The sequence below is a fragment of the Pristiophorus japonicus genome, chromosome 14, assembly GCF_044704955.1.
Source record: "Pristiophorus japonicus isolate sPriJap1 chromosome 14, sPriJap1.hap1, whole genome shotgun sequence".
Taxonomy (NCBI): domain Eukaryota; kingdom Metazoa; phylum Chordata; class Chondrichthyes; family Pristiophoridae; genus Pristiophorus; species Pristiophorus japonicus.
This window is the reverse complement of record NC_091990.1, coordinates 124,351,518-124,377,908: the sequence shown is the minus strand read 5'-3', so window position 1 is coordinate 124,377,908 and position 26,391 is coordinate 124,351,518. Positions and strand designations below refer to the sequence as shown.

The following is a 26,391-nucleotide window of genomic DNA, read 5'->3' as shown; positions in this document are numbered from 1 at the left end:
AGCCTAGATGTTTTTCTTGTGCTCGAGTCCCTGTGCTGCCCACTGAGCAACAGCTGACACTTTGCTGAATAAGGCCTAGTTTCCCTGCATTACAACAGTAACTACACTTCAGGGGCCCAAGTTTCCACATGATTTGCGCCTGATTTTTAGAAGCAACTAGTGGAGAACGGACTATCTGAGAAATCGCAATTCTCCACATTTTTTTTTCTGCAGTTCTAGTCAGGTAGAACAGTTCTACTTTGGAACAGAATTTTTTCTTCAAAAGGGGGCGTGTCTGGCCACTGACGCCTGATTTCAAAGTTTCCACAGTGAAAACGTACTCCAAACTAAAGTAGAATGGAGCCAGTGAAGATTTTTGTAGAACTGAAAAAATCTGTTCTACACATTAAAAAATCAGGCGCAGGTTACAAATTAGGCGTCCAGAACGAGGTGGGGGGGAAGGGAACTCATTAAATTCTACAATAAATCCTTATTTATATTCTACAAATATTATACAAATAAATCCAACCTGAATAAACATTTATAAGCAAAGAAAAGATTAAATAAACCATCTTCCTACTTGTGTGAAAGTGCTTCAGGCACAGAGAATTCTGCAGTCAGCCTGAGGCGCCCGTTCTTCCCACGGGGGGGGGGGGGGAGAGGTGCCCATTTTGCCCGCGAGGGGAGAGGGGGCGCCCGTTCTTTCCCGCAGTGGGGGGGGAGGCGCCCGTTCTGCCCGCGGGGGGGGGGGGGGTGGAGGGGAGAGGAGGCGCCCGTTCTTTCCCGCGGAGGGGAAGGAGACAGCGGTTTGTTGCCGCGGAGGGGAGGGAGGGGAAGGAGACAGCGGTTTGTTGCCGCGGAGGGGAGGGAGGGGAAGGAGACAGCGGTTTGCCGCCGCGAAGGGGAGGGAGGGGAAGGAAACAGCGGTTTGTAGCCGTGGAGGGTGGGGAGGGGAAGGAAACAGTGAGAAGGCTGCAAGTGCTGATGTGCTGATGGAATTTGCTTTTATTAAAAAAATGTTCAAAAATTAAACAGCTACAAAGAACTACAAAAATGGCCGAGTGCCAATGTTTTTTTTCACACTGAGCATGCGTGAGCATGCGCGAACGCTCCAACGCGCACGCGCAGCGTTGCTGGCAGGTAAAAAACTAATTTAAATAGTACCCGCCCCCTCCCACGTACAAAATCGGCGCGAGTGTAGGCTCCGCCCCCCTGGGCGCCGCGCCAAACAGACAAGGAGCTGCAAAGCGCTCCAGAATAGCGCGTTTTTTTTCTGCCGCCGTTTTAGGCACGAAAAACAGGCGCCCAGCTCGGGGGGGTGGCGGGGGGGGCGCCCATTTTTTATCCTGTGGTAACTTGGGCCCATTAAGTGGTTGTAAAGTACTTTGGGGCACCCTGAGGTTGTGAAACCCCTAATATAATTGCAAGTCTTTTTCTTTTTAAGACGAGAATTTCTTTTTAAATTTGTGATCCATTGCAGTTTGAAAATATGGCAAAGAAAATGCTTGGCAGTCTTTCCAGTCAAACTCGAACAGAAAAAGGAAAATATCGTATTGACAGAGGTTTAATGTTGAGAAAATCCAGGCATCAGTGACATAGATTATGGATAAAATACCAAGAACTTGCAGTGCAGTGAAACTTTGCTTCCTAGCTCATTTTGGTTGAGCAGTTACACTCCACACATTCTGCCTGAAAGGGTCGAGGCAACAACCCTCATCACATTGAAAAAGTACTTACATATGCACTAACCTACAGGGCTACGGACCAAGAGCTGGGAAGTGGGATTAGGGTGGATAGCTCGTTTTCGTCCGGCACAGACACGATGGGCCGAATGGCCGCCTTCTGCGCTGTATATCTCTGTGATTCACTTCCGATATTTTCTCTTGCCTGGGTCAAAAACGCATAAAGGTCACTTTTGATTGTCGAGCTGCAAGTGGGCCAGTAAATATTGACACATTCTGATTACTGCACAGCACACAGTAGATCACTGGACATCATTCTGCTTTCTAGAAATTACCAGAAAAAAAGTCTAAAGGGCTGAGAGGAAGGTTGAATCTATAAACGGTATAAATACTGAATTTCATACATTAGACATTTATTACCTCTAGATTTGCATGTGGATAACTGCATTAAACTTCTCCTGTAGAGTACTGTGGTGGGGGTGGGGGGAGAGAAAGAGAGCTGTCTTGTCTAGATAGGAGCAGTGGCTCTTTTGTTCCTACCCCTGCCCCCTACCCATAGTTCAACATGTGCGCCTATGTACGATAAGCACGGCCATATCTTTTCAGTGCTGTGACCAATGTCCCAAACCCTGTTGTTTCTTAACTAACCAATGACGAGTCTGTTTCACTGCTTCTCTCCAATTCTCCCTCCCCTCCGCTATATATTGCTCTATAACTGGACAGATCTCTCCACAGTATGGACCATAACAAGCAGGGAAGATTGGCAAACTAACATTGTAAATTAGGCCATGCAGAGTAGGGTTTGGGTTTGTGGTGGTTATTGCTGCTGCTCAGGTGGTTCAACTGGAAACTAGCCTTGGATCCGGTTCCTTTTTGTATCCTGACAAATGTTGGCACCAGTGATGATGGGGATTTATTTTGTGCCCCTTTAACTTGTTTTTTTAGAATGACGAGCCCTGTGCAGGTTAAGTCCCATTGATCCCCTTAGAGGGTGGCCAGAATTGGCAAGGCCGAGGGAGATCTTTCCACAGTGAAAACCAGGCCAGGACCGAAGCAGGCAGGGGAACTCTCCCCACGGTATAGACAACAATATAAATGTTAGCATTTCACCAATATGGGTGAGTGCTTCTAACTGATGAACTATGTTCAGTAAGAATCTGTAAGCAAGATTGAGTATCTTCAAGGCTGAGATAGATAGATATAGATTTTTTTGGACTCTGGGAGAATCAAGGGATGTGGGGATAGCGCTGGAAAGTGGAGTTGAGGTCGAAGATCAGCCATGATCTTATTGAATAGTGGAGCAGGCTCGAGGGGCCGTATGGCCTACTCCTGCTCTTATTTCTTTCTTTCTTATGATTGAGGGAGCATTTATGGTGGCAAAGGTAGTGTGTGTCCATGCGCCATTATTTCAAGCTCTCGCACTACTGCAGAAAGGAAATTAAGATGGCTTTTAGTTAGAGAATAGACATTTTGCTTGTAAACTCTAACCTTTTAGTTTAATGTTAAAGACCTTTATTTGGTCACCCTTCAGCTGTCTCTCTCTTTCTAGAGAAAAGAGCCCCAGCCTGCTCAGCCTTTCCCAATGGGTAATAGCTCTCCGTTGCAGCATCTTTCCACTCGCGATATGGGGGGGCATGAATTGGTGTGAGCTCAATGGGAGAGACATGGAGAAGATGTTTCCACTTGGACCAGAACTAGGTGCCATCAATATAAGATCGTCACGAATAAATCAAGTGGAGAATTCAGGAGAAACTTCTTTACCCAGAGAGTGGTTGGAATGTGGAACTCACTACCACAATGAATAGTTGAGGTGAATAGCATAGATCTATTCAAGGGGAAGCTAGATAAGTACATGAGGGAGCAAGGAATAGAAGGATATGTTGATGGAGTGAGATGAAGAGGGGTAGGAGGAGGCTCGTGTAGAGCACAAACACTGACATGGACCAGTTGTATCGAATGGCCTGTTTCCTTGTTGTAGACTTAATGTAACTCTTAACTTGCAGTTCCTATTGCATATTAAAGATTGCAGGCCAGACATGCTGATACTGCCCTTGGGACCAAACATGTATTCCAGCATGCCGGTGATTCATACAGAAATGAATGTTCCACACAAAATGTCCTACTTGTGAAAATATTTCAAAAACCGATTCAGCATGTGCTTTGCATTAGTGCATATTTTGTCAGTTGAAATGAGGTGAATGGAGCCTTGTATATCTTTACTTCCATTTTCTAATCTGTATTGCAAAATTACGGAAGCTTTTTAGCCTTCACTGCCGTTTTTAAAAATTGGAGTAAGCTTTTAACATAACTGGTGCCTGTTTTTATCAGTACAGTGTCTCATTTCATCACAGTGAAGCCAGCAGTAATCACTGTAATATGTGGCACCTAGCCTGCAAACAGCATTGGCCAGTTTAACCCTGAAGCACGTCTGGAGGAGCCAAGCGTAGGTTGTGGGTAAAACTGAGGTGAGGCAATTGCTAACCGATGGCGGGTAAATGAGTTGTGCCGGGTTTATCTGCATTGCCTTTGATTTGGGCTTTTTGTGAAACTGCTGCAAACTCAACAGAGGCCTACAGTGTGAATATCAAGTGTTTTCTCAAGTGTGTGCACGTGTTTGTTTACCAAGTCAATGTCAATACATCATATGACCATTGCAATTTTTTTTTTTATAGATTCATAGAATAGTTACAGCACAGAAGAAGGCCATTCGGCCCATCGAGCCTGTGCCAGCTCTCTGCAAGAGCACTTCAGCTAGTCCCACTCCCCCGCCCTTTCCCTGTAGTCCTGCAAAGTTTTTTCTTTCGGATACTTGTACAACTCCCTTTTGAAAGCAGTGATTGAGTCTGCCTCCACCACCCTTTCAGGCAGGGCATTCCAGATCCTAATCACTCGCTGCGTAAAAAAAAGTTTTTTCTTATGTGGCCTTTGGTTCTTTTGCCAATCACCTTCAATCTGTGTCCTCTAGTTCTCGACCCGTCTGCCAATGGGAACAGTTTCTCTCTATCTACTCTGTCTGCACCCGTCATGATTTTGAACACCTCTATCAAATCTCCTCTCAACCTGTTCTGCTCTAAGGGGAACAACCCCAGCTTCTCCAGTCTATCCACGTAACTGAAGTCCCTCATCCCTGGAACCATTCTTGTAAATCTTTTCTGCACCCCAAATCTGTTCCAGCATTGAGAGGTTTCCCCACGTGGAGCTGGGATGCAATTCTGTCAAGATGCTAAATGGTGCAAGTAAGCTATCTCTGAAGTTGTGTTGATTAGGGTCGCACTTCCTGTGACTTTACAAAGCTCCGTATTGTTCAGTATGTAGATACATTTGCTGATACAGTTTGCTAGAAAGAACGAGGAGAGGTAATATAAACTAAAGGGTACAATTATAAAGGGAGTGCAGGAACAGAGAGACCTGGGGGGTATATATGCACAAGTCATTGAAGGTGGTAGGGCAACTTGAGAAAGTGGCTAGGAAAGCATATGGGCTCCTGGGCTTCATAAATAGTCAGAGTGCAAAAGCAAGGCAGATATGATGAACCTGTATAAACCACTGGTTCGGCCTCAACTGGAGTATTGTGTCCAATTCTGGGCACCGCACTTTAGGAAGGATGTGAAGGCCTTGGAGAGGGTGCAGAAAAGATTTACGAGAATGGTTCCAGAGATGAGGGACTTCAGTTACGTGGATAGACTGGAGAAGCTGGGGTTGTTCTCCTTGGAGCAGAGAATGTTGAGAGGCGATTTGATAGAGTTGTTCAAAATCATGAGGGGTTTAGACAGAGTAGATAGGGAGAAACTGTTCCCATTGGCGTTGAGAACCAGAGGACACAGATTTAAGGTGATTGGCAAAAGAACCAAAGACGACATGAGGAAAAACTTGTTTCCGCAGCGAGTGGCTAGGATCTGGAATGCACTGCCTGAAAGGGTGGTGGAAGCAGATTCAATCGTGGCTTTCAAAAGGGAATTGGATAAGTAGCGGAAGGAAATACATTTGCACGGCTATGGGGAAAGGGCGGGAGAGTGGGACTAGTTGAAAGTGCTCTTGCAGAGAGCCGGCACAGAGCCGGCACGGGCTTGACGGCTCAAATGACCTCCTGCTGTGCTGTACCCATTCTGTGATTCTGTGGACTAGAGAAAGTAGTACAGTCACAGAAAGGACCAAGGGTTTAAAGGCCGCGGTAACAGTTTCTTTCCCTCGTTCTGCATCCATCCACTGTTGAGAGTGAGTGATGGACTGTTGTTCAATTTGGTTCCTCCTGAGAGGCACATGATGTTGTTTGAGGCAGTAAAGCATCACCATTTTAATGTGCGATTGATTCTCTCTCTTCAGTCTGCCGTTGGACATGAATATGTCGCTAAACTCGCCAAACACTGCTCTCAGACAGACTCCGTCAAAGGATTTGGTGGGAAGTTTGGCGTACAGAAGGACAGGGTCGATAAGGCAAGTACTGCAGCTGCATGCGGTCAATTGAATGAACTGTGCATGTGTGTTAACTTTTTGTTTACACCTACCCCATGGGGCCATCTGCTACCTCTCGCTCTTAGTTACAGAATGGCTAAATCGCCACCTCCTATTTCACACAGAGTTTGCAGTAAATGTGTAGTTACCTTATTAAGTGGATTCCTTGGATGAAAGGGTTGGCTTGTTTCCCCAGTGATTCAAGTGGGTCTATATCCATTAAACAGTTGAACCTTACTGACGAGCTTTGATTCCTAATCGGTGCTGAGTTAGCTGTTCTCTGTACGCGTGGGCAGTAGTAGCAGCACGTCAAGGAGAGGAGATCACTCGGGATTCCTTCTCCTGTCGGAGCTGACATCTTTCGGATGAGACATTAAACCGAAGCCCCGTCTGGTCTCTCTCATGAGCGTAAAAGATCCCGTGGCAATATTTCGTAGAAGAGCAGGGGAGTTTCTCCCAGATGTCCCCTGGCCAATATTTATCTCTCAAACCAACACCTAGAAGCAGCCACTGATCTCATTGCTGTTTGTGGGAGCTTGCTGGTGCAAATTGGCTACCAATGTTCCCACATTACAACAGTATCTATGTTTGAGAAGTACTTCATTGACTGTAAAGCGCTTTGGGATGTCCTGATGTTGTGAAAGGCACTATAGAAATGTAAGTTCTCCAGCGACCCGACCGAACCGACACCCGCCCCCCCCCTCCCCCCGCCATGTGATGTGTGTGTGTATATACCCCCCGGCCCCACTCCCTATGATCAAATACTGTGCTCACATCTGACTAATGACCAATTAAGCAAGGTGCAGGAGGGTGACGCATTTGGGAAGTTAAGTTTTCAGTCAGTCCAGATGTTTTCAGAGGGGAGAAAATTAGCAAGAGGTGGAGTTGGTGGGGTGTGAAAGAGTTTGTAACAGTCGAGGTGTCGGTCATCTTGCTTTTGGTACTTCAATGTACCTTACTCCCTGTTCCCCAAATTAGTACGCAAGCCTCGCTCTTCAGAATGTGGAAGCCTATTCAAAACTGGCTACCCCTGTGGAATTCAGCGCAGATAGAGGCCACTTTAATCCTGTTCAGTGCAGAGCTGCAAAAATATTACTGGCCTGGATTGATAGTTTCACTCAGTGGAAGGAATTGTTTGAACTTGAAGTGCAAGGCATTCTGGGAAGGAGTTAAACGGATCACAGTCACGGGAAGGAAAGAGAAAGAAATACTTACATTTATATAGCGCCTTTCACGACAGCTGGACGTCTCAAAGCGCTTTACAGCCAATGAAGTACTTTTGGAGTGTAGTCACTGTTGTATTGTGGGAAAGAGGGCAGCCAACTTGCGCACAGCAAGCTCCCACAAACAGCAATGTGATAATGACCAGATAATCTGTTTTTGTTATGTTGACTGAGGGATAGATAGTGGGCAGGACACGCGGGAGAACTCCCCTGCTTTTTTTTGAAATAGCGCCCTGGGATCTTTTACATCCACTTGAGTGAGCAGAACCTCCGTTTAACGTCTCATCCAAAAGACGGCACCTTTGACAGCACAGCACTCCCTCAGCACTGCACTGGAGTGTTAGCCTAGATTTTCCTTGTGTTCAAGTCCCTGGAGTGGGACTTGAACACACAACCTTCATACAAGCGAGTGCGCTACCCACTGAGCAAAGATCTGAGAGCTGCAGCAAAGGGCAGTGAAGGATTTGAGATGGAGGGAATGTGGCGCAGTTTGTCCTGAACTGCCCTCCCCCAGCCTATTAAACCGTCACTAGACAGGAGCAGCATGGCCGAATGCTGTCACATCTGCAGCTGTGCCTGGTTGCCTGGCGATCGGCACATCTGGCAGCTGATCACCATTCCTGGAGCACTGGAAAAACATGGGGTGGGGAATGAAGAGAATTGATGCTGCGTCCTCACCTGCTCCTTACTTGCCCAGAGACCGCCAACAGATCCTTTAGTTGACACAGTTTAGATGCTGGCCCCAGTGCCATGCTCTTCAGGCACCCATGCCCAGAGGTGCCCAGTTGATGTGTAACCCCAGATGGGAGGTTGGCGATGCCGCTTCCTGCTTCCTTTGAATTGTTCCATTGGGCTCATCCATCTAGCATGCGCAGTCCAATCCCGTGCATCCCCCCGCCCCCCCCCCAGAAATCTCCACGCCCCACCCCCCTCCTTTCCTGACCTTTGCACCCTAATCCTAAGCCAGAAAGAGACTTGCTACAGTATTGTTTTTAAATGGCTTTTGCTGTAACGATTTTGGTGGTTACTTCTGTGACTGCTGCCATAATTTGAAGGAGGCAAGGTTGATGTATCGTCCTAAGAACATAAGAATTAGGAGCAGGACTAGGCCATTTGGCTCCTCGAGCCTGCTCCGCTATTCAATAAGATCATGGCTGATCTTTAAACTCCACTTTCCTGCACTATCCCCATATCCCTTGATTCCTTTAGTATTCAAAAATCTATCGATCTGTCTTGAATATACTCAAAGACTGAGCCTCCACAGCCCTCCCTTCCCCTGGTTTGAGACAGTTAATGGTGTTTACTGGTGGGGGGTGGCGGGGTGGGGGTGGTGAAATAATGATTGAAAATGGCTAATAGTATTACATTCTTTTGGAAAGATTTTGCAATGTAAAATAATTGCATGTTTCGGGGCAGATCTGAGGATTTGTCTGTGCGCCGGCCGAGAGGTTATTTGACATTTGTGCAATTGATGCTGTTTAGCAGTATGTGGATACTGCTTGCCACACTTCTTGCTCACCAGCCTCTCCAACCCCAAAATATATGACGTATTTTCTCTCCCACATTTGCTCGCTGGGGTTCTGTCACACGTTTGTTTCCTTTCTTTGCCTGAGCTTCGTCTCCAAAGTGGTGCCACAGTAGAATTTGCAAGGTTTGTTCGCGAGCTTAAACATGGAGGGAGCCGCAGGCTGAGGTGCCAGCTCCTCCACTCCTCGCTCCTGAAAGGTTTTGGGCTGGATTTTCAACTTTGCTCATTTCGGTACTGGCTGCGGGACGGTAACGTTTGTGCCCCGGAATAGTTTGCGTCTCAGTCAGCAAAATTGGGCAGCTGGGCCCTGAGTGTGGGGCGGAGCACTAAAGGAGGCATTGCACACGAGCAAACGAAAATCCCGAGCTAAACAGCTGGCCTTGGAGCGCTCTGAGAGAGGCCTGAGGAAAAATAAAACCGACCCAAAACATTCCCAATAAGTAATTCACGCCACCACAACATAAATCGCAAAAAAACCAAAATAAAAAAAACAATCCCACTTGCCTGAGGTCGACATTACTTCCCTCACTGTAGCTGCTACTGCCCGCTTTCACAGGCGGTCCCAGCACAGCGCTCTACGGAAAATCCAGTCCGTGTCTCAACCAGGGGCGTTACACACCGGCTTGCCTCTTCCGGGTGGTAATGCTCCGCCCCCCCCCCCCCCCACCTCAAAACCGGCCCCGTAAACCTGGCAAGGTGCTGGAAGCTGGCCCGCCCACCCGGAAAAGCTCACCGTCGCCATTGCTGCCCTTTCGGGGCGATAACAAGCGGGAAATCCAACCCTTTGAGTCCAATTCTTTGGCTCCCCTCCCCCTGGTGCAGGAACCCAGTACACACTGCTGAGGAAATTGTAGCTGCTTTTCAGAAGTACAAAGTGCTGCACATGGGCACTAACCTAGGCAATGTGTTGGTGCCAAACCGGAATGCTGACTGCTGTATGACTCAAGTCTTTTCTGCCTCTTCCAGTCTGCAGTGGGGTTTGAATATGAAGGCAAGACAGCCAAACATGCATCACAAAAAGGTACAGTGCTTTTCACCAGTTGAATGTTAGACTGAATAGCTATGTGATGTTCCAATTGGATCTTTACTTGTGTAAGCCCTTAGAAGATTTTTGAATTGTTCTTTTTAAATGGCGGGGGTGGGGGGGTGGGGGGGGGGGTTTGTTTTATTGGGAATGGGTCGCATGGCCTCTTTACATAAGAACATAAGAAATAGGAGCAGGAGTAGGCCATGTGATCCCTCGAAGAGCTTTGCTATTTAATAAGATCATGGCTGATCTGATCTTAGCCTCGACTCCACTTCCCTGCCCGCTCCCCATAACCCTTTTCTTCCTTGTCGTTCAAAAATCTGTCTATCTCCAACTTTCTGGGGTAGAGAATTCCAAAGAGTCACGACCCTCTGAGAGAAGAAATTCCTCCTCATCTCCGTTTTAAATGGACGACCCCTTATTCTGAAATCCTTCTTGGCTGTAGGATTCTATATGATTATCCTGTTGAATCTTCTAGGTGTTTTTTTCCCACATGTATCCTGCCTTGAGTCACCTCCGTGTGTTTGTACCAGGTGTTATATGGGAGTGTCCAGTGAACCGCGGCCAGATTATTTAACTGGATGTTCTCTTTTGTCCGATGCCCTGCCCATTTTAATTAAGCTTTTCCAACTAAAACACACTTATATTTTTTTTTAATCAATTATAAAATGAACATCTTACTTGGTCAGAACGAAGGGTGAGACTGTCCTAGGAATGCTTTGTAAGTAGCTGTTGTTAATCGCACGCTGTTTAAAGTGATGGCGCTTGACCTGTTGCCCAAATCCCTTTTCTCCTGATGTTTGCTAGACATGTACTCCTTTCCTGTTCATTCTTAGCAGTGAAAATGAAACCTCGAGGCAAATTTGAATCTCTCGCAAGGCATTTACAGCAAACCCTCGGTAGAATGTAGCTCTAGAGGGCTGTTTTCCACCAGGTTTTTTTTAAAAAGACCATTGCAGCTTACCTCCTGTGCATTCTGCTTACACTATAGCAACACAGCATCCTATATGTGAATAAAATGCAATTGTTTTTTTTCTGGCGCTGCTTCATACCTGGACTGCTTACGGTGGCTTAAATCGTGGGGCCTTTGCATTTCCGCCACAAGCCAAGATGTTGCATGTTGCTGCTTTTGATGCTTTTGCTGTCTTGAATTATTCAGACTACAGTACTGGTTTTGGGGGGAAGTATGGAGTGCAAGCGGATCGAGTGGACAAGAGCGCCCTGGGCTTCGATTACCAGAGCAAAACTGCAGTTCACGAGTCCCAGAGAGGTGTGTCATTTTTGTTTTTCTATTGTTTCTCCTCTTCCTCCAACTGCAGAGATAGAGGAGGGGGAGGGGGTGGTTTTTAATTTAATGCAGTCCGAGACTGCATGGGTCCACCTCTGTTGTTTTCACGGATTTGCTTTCTCTCGCCACCCGAGCCTTTCCTCTTCGCAATCTGCTGAAATTCTAGGAAGGTAGCTCTGCCTGTTTGGTTTCCAATGTTCCTTTGTGATAAGAACATAAGAAATAGGATCAGGAATAAACCCTACGGCTCCTCGAACCAGCTCCGCCATTCAATACGATCATGGCTAGGACTATCGACCTCAACTCTATTTTCCCGCCCGATCCCTGACACTCCAAAAATCTATCGATCTCAGCCTTGAATATATTCAGAGACTCAGCATCCACAGCCCTCTGGGGCAGAGAATTCCAAAGATTTACAACCCTCTGAGTGAAGAAATTCCTCCTCATCTCTGTCTTAAATGGCCTACCCCTTATCCTGAGACTGTGCCCCCTAGTTCTAGACACTCCAGCTAGGGGAAATAACCTCTCAACATCTACCCTGTCAATCCCCTTCAGAATCTTGTATGTTTCAATGAGATCACCTCTCATTCTTCTAAACTCGAGAGTATAGGCCCATTCTACACAATCTCTCATCATAAGACAGTCCCTGCATCCCAGAAATCAATCTAGTGAGCCTCCATTGCATCTCCTCCAAGTCAAGTATATCCATCCTTAGATAAGGAGACCAAAACTGTGCACAGTACTCCAGGTGTGGTCTCACCAAGACCCTGTACAATTGTAGCAAGACTTCCTTGCTCTTATACTCCAACCCCCTTGCAATTAAGGACAACATGCCATTTGCCTTCCTTATTGTTTGCTGTACCTGTATGCTAGCTTTCTGTGTTTTTTTGCACAAGGACAGCCAAATCTCTCTGAACACTGACATTTAAAAGTTTCTTGACATTTAAAAAATATTCTGTATTTCTATTCTTCCTACCAAAGTGAATAAACTCACATTTCCCTACATTATACTCCAGGGAAGTCTATCTGTATCCCTTTGCAGATGCTTTGTGTTCTCCTCACAGCTTACCGTTCCACCTAGCTTTGTAAGCCCTGATCTTTGGGGAAATCTTGCCAGGTTGCAAATGGCTCGGAAACCTTTCAATCTCTCGAGATATTTACTTCAGATTGTGGTTTGAGACTGTCTTGTCCCAAGAGATTATTGATGTTGTAAATCAAAGCTACTTTTATATGACCGTGTTGGTGTCAGTGCAAAAACCGTTTGCACTTTACACCGATGGAAGCGTTCTGCAGTGGAAATCCAGCTTTGAAGCCTGATCTTATTCTGGAATGCAGTCGAATGAGACTCCACGCATTCCGCCTTCGCATTGGAGGCAGGCCCAGCCTCAAGATTTACACTGCAAGACTTTTGCAGCAGTGTTGCACCAATGCTAAAGTTGTAGCGTAAATGCACCCCGAGAAACCTGTGATTAGCATATACGAGAATTCCTGACATTTCATTATCTGGAGAAACTGGGAGAGATGTATAACGGGCCGTTGCTCTATTATCATCCATTTTACACTATCCCCAAAAGTTAAAACGTTGAGTCTTCTAAAGATTCCAAGGTCTTTTTCAACTTCCAACGCACTCCTAGCCGGCCTCTCGCATTCTACTCTACGTAAACTAGAGGTGATCCAAAACTCAGCTGCCATGTCCTAACTCGTACCAAGTCCCATTCACCCATCACCCCTGAGCTCACTGACCGACATTGGTTTTTGGTTAAGCAATGACTCGATTTCAAAATTCTCATCCTTGTTTTTAAATCTATCCCATGGCCTCGCCCCTCCCTATTTCTCATCTTCTCCAGCCCCAAAACCCCTCCAAGAGGTCTGCGCTCCTCTAATTCTGCCCTCTTGAGCACCCCTTATTGTAATCGCTCAACCATTGGTGGCCTTGCCTTCTGTTGCTTTGGAACTCCCTGCCTAAACCTCTCTGACTTGCTACCTCAACTACCTGTTGTTTTCTACTCCTCAGCCATTTCTTATCCATTTCCACCTTGCAATCATTAACAAACTAGAGAAGCCTGCAGAATTTCTAAAATGACTTCCTATCTGTCAGCCTTTTTAGTCCCGTGTCTTCAGGTTCCAATTGTGCAAACATTTCCAGGTCAAAGGGAACAGTCGGGGAACTTACTGTATTTGACTCTTGATACAAAGTTACACCAATATTGATGCATCTCTCTCTTCAAAAGAAATAAATATTTAAATAATACTTCAATGATGGTAAAATATGTATTGATTATAAAATCCACCAATTCCAATATCAATAGTTAAACCAAAGGTACTGAGATTAAAATCATTGTTACATGGTTTTTACATTGCTCTTATCACTCCTTGATATGCGTTCTGTGATTGGAAGAAACCCTTTTCTGTCAGAGCTTTCTATATAGTGTTTGTTCCATGTTCTGGTTACCAATGACGGGCTTTTGCGGTGACAGTAGTTTGTTTACTGTGGAGTGACCAGGTAGTTCCACCAGTATTAAATTGAAAGTACAACTTGACTTCCTGCTATCTCCACCAATGACGGCTCTGTTTTCTGCAGGTTTATCCAGTTTCCTTTCATCGCCTTCTCCTCTTTAGTCCTTGCATCATCAAATTTGACACTTGCTGCCGCACTTCTGCTGAATTATGACAACTTTTCCTTCTCTGAGCTTATCGAGCTATTTAGTTCCCACTTTGTTGAATCAGGCCTGTTGGACATTTGAGATGTAGCTTCCCTTGCTAGCCTCAGTTTCACAAGTCAGCTTGTTGCAGGAATAAGCGCCCTGATTCGTCTGATGAATAGTCTCTAAATTGGTCAGCTGTCCAGTATCTCAATTGGTTTATTGTTCCAGTCAGGACGAGTGAGATAAATGTCTGTGCCAGACCTATGCGCTTTTTCCAGGACTGTCTTTGAAATTTTAAAAGTTCTCTGCCTTGTCATTTGACTGTAGATATCTTGATGAGCTGATGATCTTACTAAACTCATTTGTGCAACTGTTAGTATTCACTTGAGTCAAACATGGTTCTTTGTCTGCTATAGCCTCATTTGCAATATTATGGCTTTCAAAATGAGCTCTGATTTTAGTTCTTATTTTTTTCCCTATTAATCAGACAGATTGTGTATATCAAAGAAATTTGAATAATCATCAGAACCTATTGTTGCTATGATCTGGAATGTGCTGCCTGAAAGGCTGGTGGAAGTACATTCCATAGTGAATTTCAAAAGGGAATTAGATAAATACTTGAAGAGGAGACAGTTGCAGGGCTACGGGGAAAGAGCAGGGGAGTGGGACCAATTGGATAGTTCTTTCGAAGAGCCAGCATGGGTACGGTGGGCTGAGTGGCCTCCTTCTGTGCTGTAAGATTCTAAATGAGAAAGTTTGTTCGATCTGTTCGAGTAAATTACACCTAATTTGCTGCAAGTTACTTGGTGGTTAAACTTTACCTCACCTTGAAAGTTATCCTGGTGTATGTCCACTGGGCCTCGCTTTGATGTACCTTCCATGATAATTCTCTCAAACACCGCCACAAGTTGCATATGCTGAATGGCTTCCGCTGCCAGAAGAGGTCCACATCCACTTAGAACGATTTGAAACTTAAGGCTGTTCACTGTTGTCCTTGGGAGTTTCTAATAATGGTGCCTTTTCTCCAGTGGCTTCATTTCTGCATTGTTGGAACAATGAAGTGTTAGCATCCCAAAGTCCACTCTCACTTAGATGATCAAACAGTGTCCAAGATTTATTCTGAGGTCGAGCATTGACTAATACTAGAAATAGCTGAAACCCTGGCTTGCTTGTCATTGATGAGCACATTAGCATATTATTTGGTTTGAATCCAACAACTTCAAACGAGGAAATATGATCTTCACCTAAGTGATAATTGTGCCTCTCAACCAGCATGTGTAGCCACTGTTTGTCTGGCTCTGATTTCAGGACTTTGGATACTTGATTGAAGAATGCTCCTGTTTCCTCAATTCATTTCCCTTCAGACTCGAAGCAGGACATGCCTCTTTCTTTCGAACATGGTATTCCACAGTATTTACAATGTAATTCGGGAGCTTTTGAGAATTTCTTGGTCTTACAAAGTATTTGTAAGGTGGTGGCTCTGCTGCACAGGAGGGCAGGAAAAAGAGTGGGAGAGCTGTAGTGATAGGGGATTCTATTTTAAGGGGAATAGATAGACGTTTCAGTGGCCGCAACCGAGACTCCAGGATGGTATGTTGCCTCCCTGGTGCAAGGGTCAAGGATGTCTCTGAGCGGGTGACGGACATTTTGAAGGGGGAGGGTAAACAGCCAGTGGTGTATATAGGTACCAACAATATAGGTAAAAAACAGGTGAGGTCCTACGAGACGAATTTAGGGAGCTGGGAGCTAAATTAAAAAGTAGGACCTCAAAAGTAGTGGTCTCAGGATTGCTACCAGTGCCACGTGCTAGTCAGAGTAGGAATCGCAGGATAGCTCAGATGAATACGTGGCTTGAGGAGTGGTGCAGAAGGGAGGGATTCAAATTCTTGGGACATTGGAACCGGTTCTGGGGAGGTGGGACCAGTACAAACCGGACGGTTTACACCTGGGCAGGACCGGAACCAATGTCCTAGGGGAAGTGTTTGCTAGTGCTGTTGGGGAGGGGGATGGGAACCTATGCAGGCAAACAGAGGGAAGTAGAATGGGGCAGAAGCAAAAGATAGAAAGAAGAAAAGTAACAGTGGAGGGCAGAGAAACCCAAGGCAAAAAGCAAAAAGGGCCACAATACAGCAAAATCCTAAAGGAGCAAAGGGTGTTAAAAAGACAAGCCTGAAGGCTCTGTGCCTCAATGCAAGGAGTATTCGGAATAAGGTGGACGAATTAACTGCGCAGACAGCAGTTAACAGATATGATGTAATTGGCATCACGAAGACATGGCTCCAGGGTGACCAAGGCTGGGAACTCAACATCCAGGGGTATTCAACATTTAGGAAGGATAGACAGAAAGGAAAAGGAGGTGGGGTGGCGTTGCTGGTTAAAGAGGAAATTAATGCAATAGTAAGGAAGGACATTAGCTTGGATGATGTGGAATCTGTATGGTGGAGCTACGGATTACCAAAGGGCAGAAAATGCTAGTGGGAGTTGTGTACAGACCACCAAATAGTAGTAATGAGGATGGGGACAGCATCAAACAAGAAATTAGAGATACGTGCAATAAAGGTACAGCAGTTATCATGGGCGACTTTAATCTACATATTGACTGGGCTAACCAAACTGGTAGCAATGCGGTGGAGGAGGATTTCCTGGAGTGTATTCGGGATGGTTTTCTAGACCAATATGTCGAGGAACCAACTAGAGGGCTAGCCATCCGAGACTGGGTGATGTGTAATGAGAAAGGACTAATTAATGATCTTGTGCGAGAACCCTTGGGGCAGAGTGACCATAATATGGTAGAATTCTTTATTAAGATGGAGAGTGTCACAGTTAATTCAGAGACTAGGGTCCTGAACTTAAGGAAAGGTAACTTCAATGGTATGAGACGTGAATTGGCTAGAATCGACTGGCGAGTGATACTTAAAGGGTTGACGGTGGATAGGCAATGGCAAACATTTAAAGATCACATGGATGAACTTCAACAATTGTACATCCCTGTCTGGAGTAAAAATAAAATGGAGAAGGTCGCTCAACTGTGGCTAACAAGGAAAATTAAGGATAGTGTTAAATCCAAGGAAGAGGCATATAAATTGGCCAGAAAAAGCAGCAAACCTGAGGACTTGGTGAATTTTGTAATACAGCAGAGGAGGACAAAGGGTTTAATTAAGAGGGGGAAAATAGAGTATGAGAGGAAGCTTACTGGGAACATAAAAACTGACTGCAAAAGCTTCTATAGATGTGTGAATAGAAAAAGATTAGTGAAAACAAATGTAGGTCCCTTGCAGTCAGATTCAGATGAATTTATAATGGGGAACAAAGAAATGGTGGACCAGTTAAACAAATACTTTGGTTTTGTCTTCACGAAGGAAGACACAAATAACCTTCTGGAAATACTAGGGGACCGAGAATCTAGTGAGAAGGAGGAGCTGAAGGATATCCTTATAAAGCGGGAAATTGTGTTAGGAAAATTGATGGGATTGAAGGCCGATAAATCCTCGGGGTCTGATAGTCTGCATCCCAGAGTACTGAAGGAAGTGGCCCTAGAAATAGTGGATGCATTGGTGATCATTTTCTAACAATCTATTGACTCTAGATCAGTTCCTATGGACTGGAAGGCAGCTAATGTAACACCACATTTTAAAAAAGAAGGGGGAGAGAAAACAGGTAATTATAGACCAGTTAGCCTGACATCAGTAGTGGGGAAAATGTTGGAATCAATTATTAAAGATGAAATAGCAGGGCATTTGGAAAGCAGTGACAGGATCGGTCCAAGTCAGCATGGATCTATGAAAGGGAAATCATGCTTGACAAATCTTCTGGAATTTTTTGAGGATGTAACTAGTAGAGTGGACAAGAGAGATGTGGTGTATTTGGACTTTCAAAAGGCTTTTGACAAGGTCCCACACAAGAGATTAGTGTTCAAAATCAAAGCACATGGTATTGGAGGTAATGTACTGACGTGGATAGAGAACTGGTTGGCAGACAGGAAGCAGCGTGTCGGGATAAACGGGTCCTTTTCAGAATGGCAGGCAGTGACGAGTGGAGTGCCGCAGGGCTCAGTGCTGGGAACCCAGCTATTTACAATATACATTAATGATTTAGGATGAAGGAATTGAGTGTAATATCTCCCAAGTTTGCAGATGACACTAAACTGGGTGGCGGTGAGAGCGGTGAGGAGGACGCTAAATGGCTGTAGGGTGACTTGGACAGGTTAGGTGAGTGGGCAAATGCATGGCAGATGCAGTACAATGTGGATAAATGTGAGGTTATCCACTTTGGGGGGCAAAAACACAAAGGCAGAATATTATCTGAATGGCCGACATGCTGCTTCCTGTCTGCCAACCAGTTCTCTATCCACGTCAGTACATTACCTCCAATACCATGTGCTTTGATTTTGAACACTAATCTCTTGTGTGGGACCTTGTCAAAAGCCTTTTGAAAGTCCAAATACACCACATCTCCCTTGTCCACTCTACTAGTTACATCCTCAAAAAATTCCAGAAGATTTGTCAAGCATGATTAGGAAAAGGGGAGGTGCAACGAGACCTGGGTGTCATGATTCATCAGTCATTGAAAGTTGGCATGCAGGTACAGCAGGCGGTGAAGAAAGCAAATCGTATGTTGGCCTTCGTAGCTAGGAGATTTGAGTATCGGAGCAGGGGAGTCTTACTGCAGTTGTACATGGCCTTGGTGAGGCCTCACCTGGAATATTGTGTTCAGTTTTGGTCTCCTAATCTGAGGAAGGACGTTCTTGCTATTGAGGGAGTGCAGCGAAGGTTCACCAGACTGATTCCCGGGATGGCGGGACTGACCTATGAGGAAAGACTGGATCAACTGGGCCTTTATACTGGAGTTTAGAAGAATAAGAGGGGATTTCATAGAAACTTACAAGATTCTGACGGGACTGGACAGGTTAGATGCGGGAAGAATGTTCCCGATGATGGGGAAGCCCAGAACCAGGCGACACAGTCTTAGGATAAGGGGTAGGCCATTTAGGACTGAGATGAGGAGAAACTTCTCCACTCAGAGTGTTGTTAACTTGTGGAATTGCCTACCGCAGAGAGTTGTTGATGTCAGTTCATTGGATATATTTAAGAGGGAGTTATATATGGCTCTTACGGCTAAAGGGATCAAGGGGTATGGAGAGAAAGCAAGAAAAGAGTACTGAGGGAATGATCAGCCATGATCTTATTGAATGGTGGTGCAGGCTCGAAGGGCCGAATGGCCTACTCCTGCACCTATTTTCTATGTTTCTATGTTTACAGCACAGAAGCAAGCCATTTGGCCCAACAGGTCCATGCCAGTGTTTGTGCTCCACACGAGCCTCCTCTCATCCCTCTTCATCTCACTCCATCAACATATCCTTCTATCCCTGTCTCTCTATCGAGCTTCCTCTTGAATGTATCTATGCTGTTTGCCTCAACCACTCCCTGTGGTAGTGAGTTCCAGATTGTAACCACTCTCTGGGTTAAGAGGTTTCTCCTGAATTCCCTATTGGATTTATTAGTGACTATCTTATATCTATGGCCCCGAGTTCTGGTCTTGCCCGTACGTGGAAACAACATCTCTCTGTCAACCCCATCTCTCTGTCTACCCCATCAAATCCTTTCATAATCTTACAGACCTCTATCAGGTCACCCCTCAGTCTTTTGTGGAGAAAAGAGCCCCCAGCCTGTTCAATCTTTCATTGTGGGTTTAACCTCTCAGATCTGGAATCAATCCAGTAAATCTTTTTTGCACCTTCTCTAGTGCCCTTATACCTTTCTATAATATGCAGCCCTGCACTGTTCACAGTACTCCAAGTGTGGTCTACACAAGGTTCTATACATTGAACATAACTTCTCTACTTTTCAATTCCATTCCTCTAGAAATGAACCCCAGTGCTTTATTTGCTTTTTGTACGGCTTATTACCCTGCGTCACTACGTTTAGTGATCTGTGTATCTGTACCCTCCAGATCCCTCTGTTCCTCTACCCCATTTAGACACATTTTCCAAGGAGTCTGTAGCCTCCTTATTCTTCCTACCAAAATGTATTACCTCACACTTCTCTCTATTGAGGTTAATTGCACATTCTGCAAGTTTATTAATGCAGACTTCCTCTGTATTAAGAACACCCCCCAATTCAGTGTCATCGTCAAATTTTCAATTTGTTTATGTAAATAGTGCACAATAGTGGTCTCGGCACTGATCCTTGTGGAAAACCAATTCCCACCATTTGCCAATCCAAGTAACTACATTTATTTGTTGCTGGGATGTGGACGTCGCTGACAAAGCAGGCATTTATTGCCCATCCCTAATTGTCCTTGAGAAGGCAGTGGTGAGCCGCTGCCTTGAACCGCTGCAGTCCGTGTGGTGAAGGTACTCCCACAGTGCTGTTCGGGAAGGAGTTCTAGGATTTTGACCGAGCCACGATGAAGGAATGGTGCTATGAGTCAGGATGGTGTGTGACTTGGAGGGGAACTTGCAGACGATGGTGCTCCCATGCGCCTGTTGCCCTTGCCCTTCTAGATGGTAGAGGTTGCAGGTTTGGGAGGTGCTGCCGAAGAAATCTATAACACCTACTCTTTGTTTTTCCTGTTTTATAGCCAGCTATTTTTGTATCCATTCTGCTGCTTGTCCCCTGACTCCACATGTTCTGACCTTAGTCATGAGTCTGCTATGCCTTCCTATATGGAGTCACTGTCTCTTTTCTGGGCTGCTTTGCCGTTGATTCACTCGCTTCACATACATCAATTCTGGCTTTGAGTGTCGGTTTTGTCGAAGTCCCAGGTACCATTGTCCTGTACCCCAGTAATTAAGCTGTCTTCTGGAACCACTATCTCACCTGTTAAGTGTATACCATTCATAGGTCGGTCTCTCCAGCATCACGTTGCTACATGGTGCTAAAAGCAACATCTATCGGACCAATCTCAAACTGTCTTTCAATGCCTCTCTGCCCGTAAAGGCCATTAGTGTCACAATTTTCGGCTGCTTAATAAGAGGCAAGGCCATCTTGTCATTTTTTCATTTTCCTATAAAGTTTGCCAGTTGCTGGTTAGATTACGTACTGTCTCTAGTTTTGCTGGGAATGCTGCATTTTGGAGAATAGGTTTGTAGAACTAAACTGTAGCTGTACTCAATTTTAATTTTCCTTTTAAAATGATTTTGTGGCAGATTTGTCAGAGTAGGGTACACTGGGCCCAAATTTCCCCCTCCGTTTTTTTCGGCACACTTACCTGAAGTGCGCCGACTTTCTGCTTCCAAAACGGCGCCAAAAATGTAGCTCCGCATTCTCCCCGCTCCGTGGACCGTCCTAGGTCTTGGCGTGGTGTGGCAAAAGCATGGGGGGGGGGGCGGAGCTAGGGCCGTGCTGCTGAAACAGAGCCGGCGGGGCTAGGGCCCAGCGTCTGAGTGCCAGCAGCGTTGCGCATGTGCGTTGGAGCGTTTGCGCATACACAGTAGCTCCTCCCATGATTGTGATGATGATGCCTGCAGCGTGGGACCCAACACGTCCCACCCCTATCCTGGACCGAGTGGCCTGCCGCACAGGCCGGCCACTGCCTTCCCGTGCTGAGGGCTACAAAAAGCAGGTTGGTGAGGGGAAGAGTTGGGGTGGGGCAGGAGGGAAGAATCTTCAAAGATTTTCCAGTACTTTAATATCCAGCTATCTTTACTAAAAATTCCCTATCTGCAGTATCTTACATCTCACCCACTACTACACAGAATTCTAAAATATTACTAATTATTAGAGTCACACTACGCAATGCTGAAAATTTAAGTTTACATTTTGACATGCTTTTTTTTTGTTAAGTCTAACGTTTTAAATTTCTAAACCTAGTCAGGGCAATTCTTTGGTGCTGCAGAAGTCAAAATCCAATGTGGTGTGATGCCGCACACGTATCCATTAGGCGAGAGCGTTGGTGCTTTTGATCTATTATTTCCAAAGAAAACCCTTCCCTTGCTTAAGTGGCCCCTATACTTCAGCCTTCATTACAAGATCATTTTTATTCTTGTAAAAACCCCATACTCAGTTTATTGAGGCTGATAGCACCTACACCCTGTCCAGTCTCACTGCTTGGGATTTAAAAAAAAACTAGCATTCCTATCATAACACTGTCATTTAGAGGCTACCTGCGCTGATTTCTTAACTCTCCGCAAGGGTTTTCTGTGCGGCCACAAGTGGCCACATAAGATGGCCTAAGTTAGTTTGGAGCAACTATTGGCTGTCCAAACTGGCTTAAATGGCCAAAACAGATGTAGGTGGCTGGTAACGCCTCCTTTGGGAGAAAAAAAAATGAAACTTAAAAAAAAAAAAATCCTAACTAATTAATTAAATGTGCAGAATGGGGATTTTTAAGATACTCCAGAAAAATCAAGTTGCTCAAAAAAAAATGAAGCAGCTCCTGGGGAAATTTGGGCCCCAAGAAACAAAAATAGTGTTGTATATATCTGGATCTTATCAGTTTAGAGTATTTAATCGAAAGCAGATATTGTAGGAAACAGTTTTCCTGGCTCAAAATTCTCTTTGAAGTTTTTTTTTCCTTCTCCCCGTCTCCACTCCTTTTGAAACATTCTGGTTGATTCTGACTGACTTATTTCCATTCTGACGCCACGTTGTATTTGTGAATTAGGTTCAGTTAGTAAACTAGCGAGAAGTGCAGAGCTTGAAAACATGGTTTATATTAATCAGCCATTATAATACACTGGGCCTGAATTTTTAGTCGCAAGCTTCCCGTGGATGACTGTCTCCAAACCCCAAGAAAAATAGGCACCTACCTCATGGTCCCGGAGGTAGAGGCACTCTTGGGCCTCTGCCCGTAGGCCTGCATAAAGGCCTACCTATCCCAGGGTGCAGGTGGTTCGCAAGCACCCCTGTGATTACGTGGGCCGGCCCAACCAATCAAAATGGGGGGCTCCCATTATGCTTGTGGGGGATTCCATAAGCTAAAAGTGTGAATAGGAATCCCATAAAAACACAGACACCAGTTAAATAAAAATAAGTAATTACATGTTCAAAATTAATTAAAATTTTATCACTTTAAAGGGGCTAAAAATAACAAACTAATTTTAAAGGTTTTCTTTATGTTTAAATAATTTTAAATATATATATTTTAATTATTTAAACTCTTGCGTGGTGAACGAGAGCCCTACACCTGCTTTTACCAGTCGCAAGAGTTTCACGGGGAAATAGCCAACTCTCCAGCAGCGAATGTCCATTTCCTGGGGATGCGGTGGATCTGCGAAGCTGAAACTTGACAGATCGCAAGTTCCGGGTTTACCCGCACGCAGAATCCTGGAACTTGCGGGCCACGGGGCGTATGCAGTCGTAGGTCCTGGAAAATCTGGGCCACTGCCTTCAGCTGCCAATTAGACATCATTCCTGGTCCGAGGAAGTAGTTGGGTAACTTTGCATTTAACTGTAGGTAAGCAACTAGACCAACGTTGATGCAGTTCAGGTTTTTGGTTATCGACAGTTTGGCAGGTGTGTTTTCTATTCATTAAAATTCTTCAGCTTTAACTTAATTTAAAAAAAAAAGATTTGTTTTACTGTAGATTATTCCAAAGGATTTGGTGGCAAGTATGGAGTGGAAAAGGATAAAGTGGACAAAAGTGCTGTCGGCTTTGAATACCAAGGAAAAACTGAAAAGCATGAATCGCAAAAAGGTTGGATACATATGTTTCTGCTCAGACTGGTCGGTTTGGGTAACATGGTGGTGGTTTGCTTATCGTGACCTGAGTTGCGATTCCTCATAGTATGTATTGGCTGTCTGCATAGAATGAGAGCTGGCTAAGGAACGTTAGCACTGCTGCACTGATTTACAGTGTTGGTTTAGAAGGTAGCTGCCTCGTCTGTCGCCGTCGGTTTAATCGTGGCATGTTTGAACGTGAGGTGCGGGGGTGGGGGGAAACGTGAGTACTTCAGTCTGGTGTGCTCATCAAGGTGAGGTATGTTGGTCCTGGGTCATTGAAAGCTTCCTGTTTCAGGCACTCAGCATCAAGTGGTCAGTTCTGAAGTAGAGGAACGCTCAAACAAGATGCAGGATAAAGTTCCTCTTCCTTTGTATCTGCTTTAAACAGACTTGAGTCGCGTTGCTATTTCCCAATCCTGTGGTTTTTTGAAAATTTCAAAACTCAGATTGTTAGATTTTTGTTAGGCAAAGGTTAAGGCACCAAGACAGGTAGATGGAGTTAAGGTACGGATCAGCCATGATCTAATTGAATGGCGGAACAGGTTCGAGGGGCAGAATGGCCTCCTTCTGATCCTATGTTCTCTGAGTGGCATCGTTAATTGATGCTCAATTAATATCGTGGACTCAAGTCCACTTGGACCTGGGCTGAGACTGTCAACTCATTTCACATAGGGGTCCTCCTAGTGCAGGGATTATTCATCTTATTTAAAACCTCTGATCCTTTTTCACTATTCCCCGGTCCTCCTCCTCTTGGGAGTGGTATTTATTCTTTGCGTTAATCACGCTATTCACTTTGGACCTAACTTGACGACATTTGATTTAATTAGACTACGTCAAAGGTTTTGGAGGAAAGTTTGGTGTCCAGACAGATCGCCAGGACAAGAATGCCTTGGGCTGGGACCACCAGGAGACGTTGCAACTGCATGAATCTCAGAAAGGTAAGTGGCTGATAACTTTGTGATAGTTTCTCTTTATTTACTTCGTTTCCACTGTCTGAAGGGTCGATAACCAGAGGGCACAGAGTTAAGGTGATTGGCGACATGAGGCAAAACCTTTTTCACGCAACGAGTGGTTAGGATTTGGAATGCACTGCCTGATAATGTGGTGGATACAGAGTCAATAGTAGCCTTCAAAAGGGAATTGAATAAATAATTGCAGGAGAAAAAATTGCAGGGATGTGGAGAAAGAATGAGGGAGTGGGACTAACTGGATTGCTCTTCGGAAGAGCTGGCCAATGGGCCAAAAGGCCTCCTTTAGTGCTGTACTATTTTATGATTCTCAAGATAAACAGCAAAAGTGTAGAAAAGATTGAGCGTTGGAAATGCTCCAACGGTAGCTGGGTAGGAAAGAACAAAATATTTGTGATTCGAGAAATACAGAGACTTGGGGCAGACTTGAGAAAATTGAGTCTAAAACGTGGAAGGAAATGGTGGTGGGATGCGGGGGTGGGAGGGGTTAACAAAAGGGTGAGGAATAAAATAATTTGTCTGCCCTCCAAAACTGATGTAAAAAGGTGAAGAGGGTTGAAAAGAGACATTGGGAAATTGCTTAAAAATTAGCCCTGGTTTGTGGAATTTTTCCGTATCTGGACCCAGCAGTTTGTATACATGCTCGACCTGTGGCTCCTTGTGGGGAGAGGGGAGAAGGGAGGAAGCGAAAGGGGAAAGGAGGAATTTGTCCAGTAGCTGCAAGCAGGAATATTCTCTGCTGGAGAGAGTACAGTGTGGCACTGAAGGGCATGTACGGTTTTCTTCTGCAAGTATTCCGTGGAATATTTGAGCATTCATCGGGTGTTTACAAGCACGACCCATTGTGGTTTGAGCTCGTTGGAAGGTTTTCAACAGGAGACGACTTCGGTATTGTCAAACTGAAATGTTTTGTTGTTGTTCAGTAAAGCCTCCACCGTTCCGGTGCTCAGCAAGTTTAGCCTTTAGCAGAATGGCCTGGATTTCCTGCGCTGTGCTGACATCATTGGATTCCTCCCGGAAAGCTCACTGCAGACATTGTTTGCCTTGTCGCTGATGCTGACCATTGTCAGGACAACTGATTGTCAAAAGCTGGCAGCAGAAATGCAAGCCGACAGTGATTTGACAATAACGGTATTAGTTGGGAACAAAAAAAATCCAGCACTCTGCTGTCCCCTCATCTTTTGTATGGTGCAACAGCGCCAATTACGGTGACTGTTTAAGTGGTTCCAGAAGTGCTACACAATGTTGCTTGTTCAGTCTCTCTGCGTGGACACTCCTTTATTTCAAAACAGACCAGCTCCACTGTCCTCACACTTGTTTGCCATTGTATGCACTTGATTAAATTCCACCCCGTTCCCCTGCCATTAATAATGGGGGGGGTTCTGTGTTCTGCGCTGAGATAGATGAACTGGGTGTGCCGTTCACATCATTTTGAAAACACTTTGGATTTCTGCTAGTGTAAATATATAATATAATAAAAACAGAAAATGCTGGAAATACTCAGCGGGTCAGGCAGCATCTGGTGAGAGAAAAAAGAAAAAACAACTTGAAAGACTTGGATTTATATAGCGCCATTCACGACCACTGGACGCCTCAAAGCGCTTTACAGCCAATGAAGTACTTTTGGAGTGTAGTCACTGTTGTAATGTGGGAAATACCGCGGTCTAGTTGTGCACAGCAAGCTCTCACAAACAGCAATGTGATCATGACCAGATAATCTGCTTTTTTGTTATGTTGATTGAGGGATAAATATTGGTCAGGACACCGGGGACGCCATGGGATCTTTTACATCCACTTGAGAGGGCAAACAGGGCCTTAGTTTAACGTTTTATCTGAAAGACGGCACCTCCGACAGTGCAGCACTCCCTCAGCACTGCACTGGAGTGTCAGCCTAGATTAATGTGCTCATGATTCTGGAGTGGGACTTGAACCCACA

The 26,391-nt window shown here is 45.1% G+C and overlaps 1 protein-coding gene across 6 annotated transcripts in view; it reads left to right on the top strand.

Moving 5' to 3' along the window:
* Positions 1-26,391, top strand: part of LOC139280082 (src substrate cortactin-like) — an 85,083-nt gene that overhangs the window by 32,991 nt on the left and 25,701 nt on the right. For 4 of the 6 annotated variants that reach the window (XM_070899577.1, XM_070899576.1, XM_070899578.1 and 1 more), the window contains 5 exons: positions 5,985-6,095; positions 9,831-9,885; positions 11,051-11,161; positions 23,351-23,461; positions 24,315-24,425. In XM_070899577.1, coding sequence (XP_070755678.1) covers positions 5,985-6,095; positions 9,831-9,885; positions 11,051-11,161; positions 23,351-23,461; positions 24,315-24,425 — 499 coding nt within the window. The remainder of the gene's footprint in view (positions 1-5,984; positions 6,096-9,830; positions 9,886-11,050; positions 11,162-23,350; positions 23,462-24,314; positions 24,426-26,391) is intronic. The other 2 variants (XM_070899579.1, XM_070899581.1) reach the window with 2 other exon arrangements.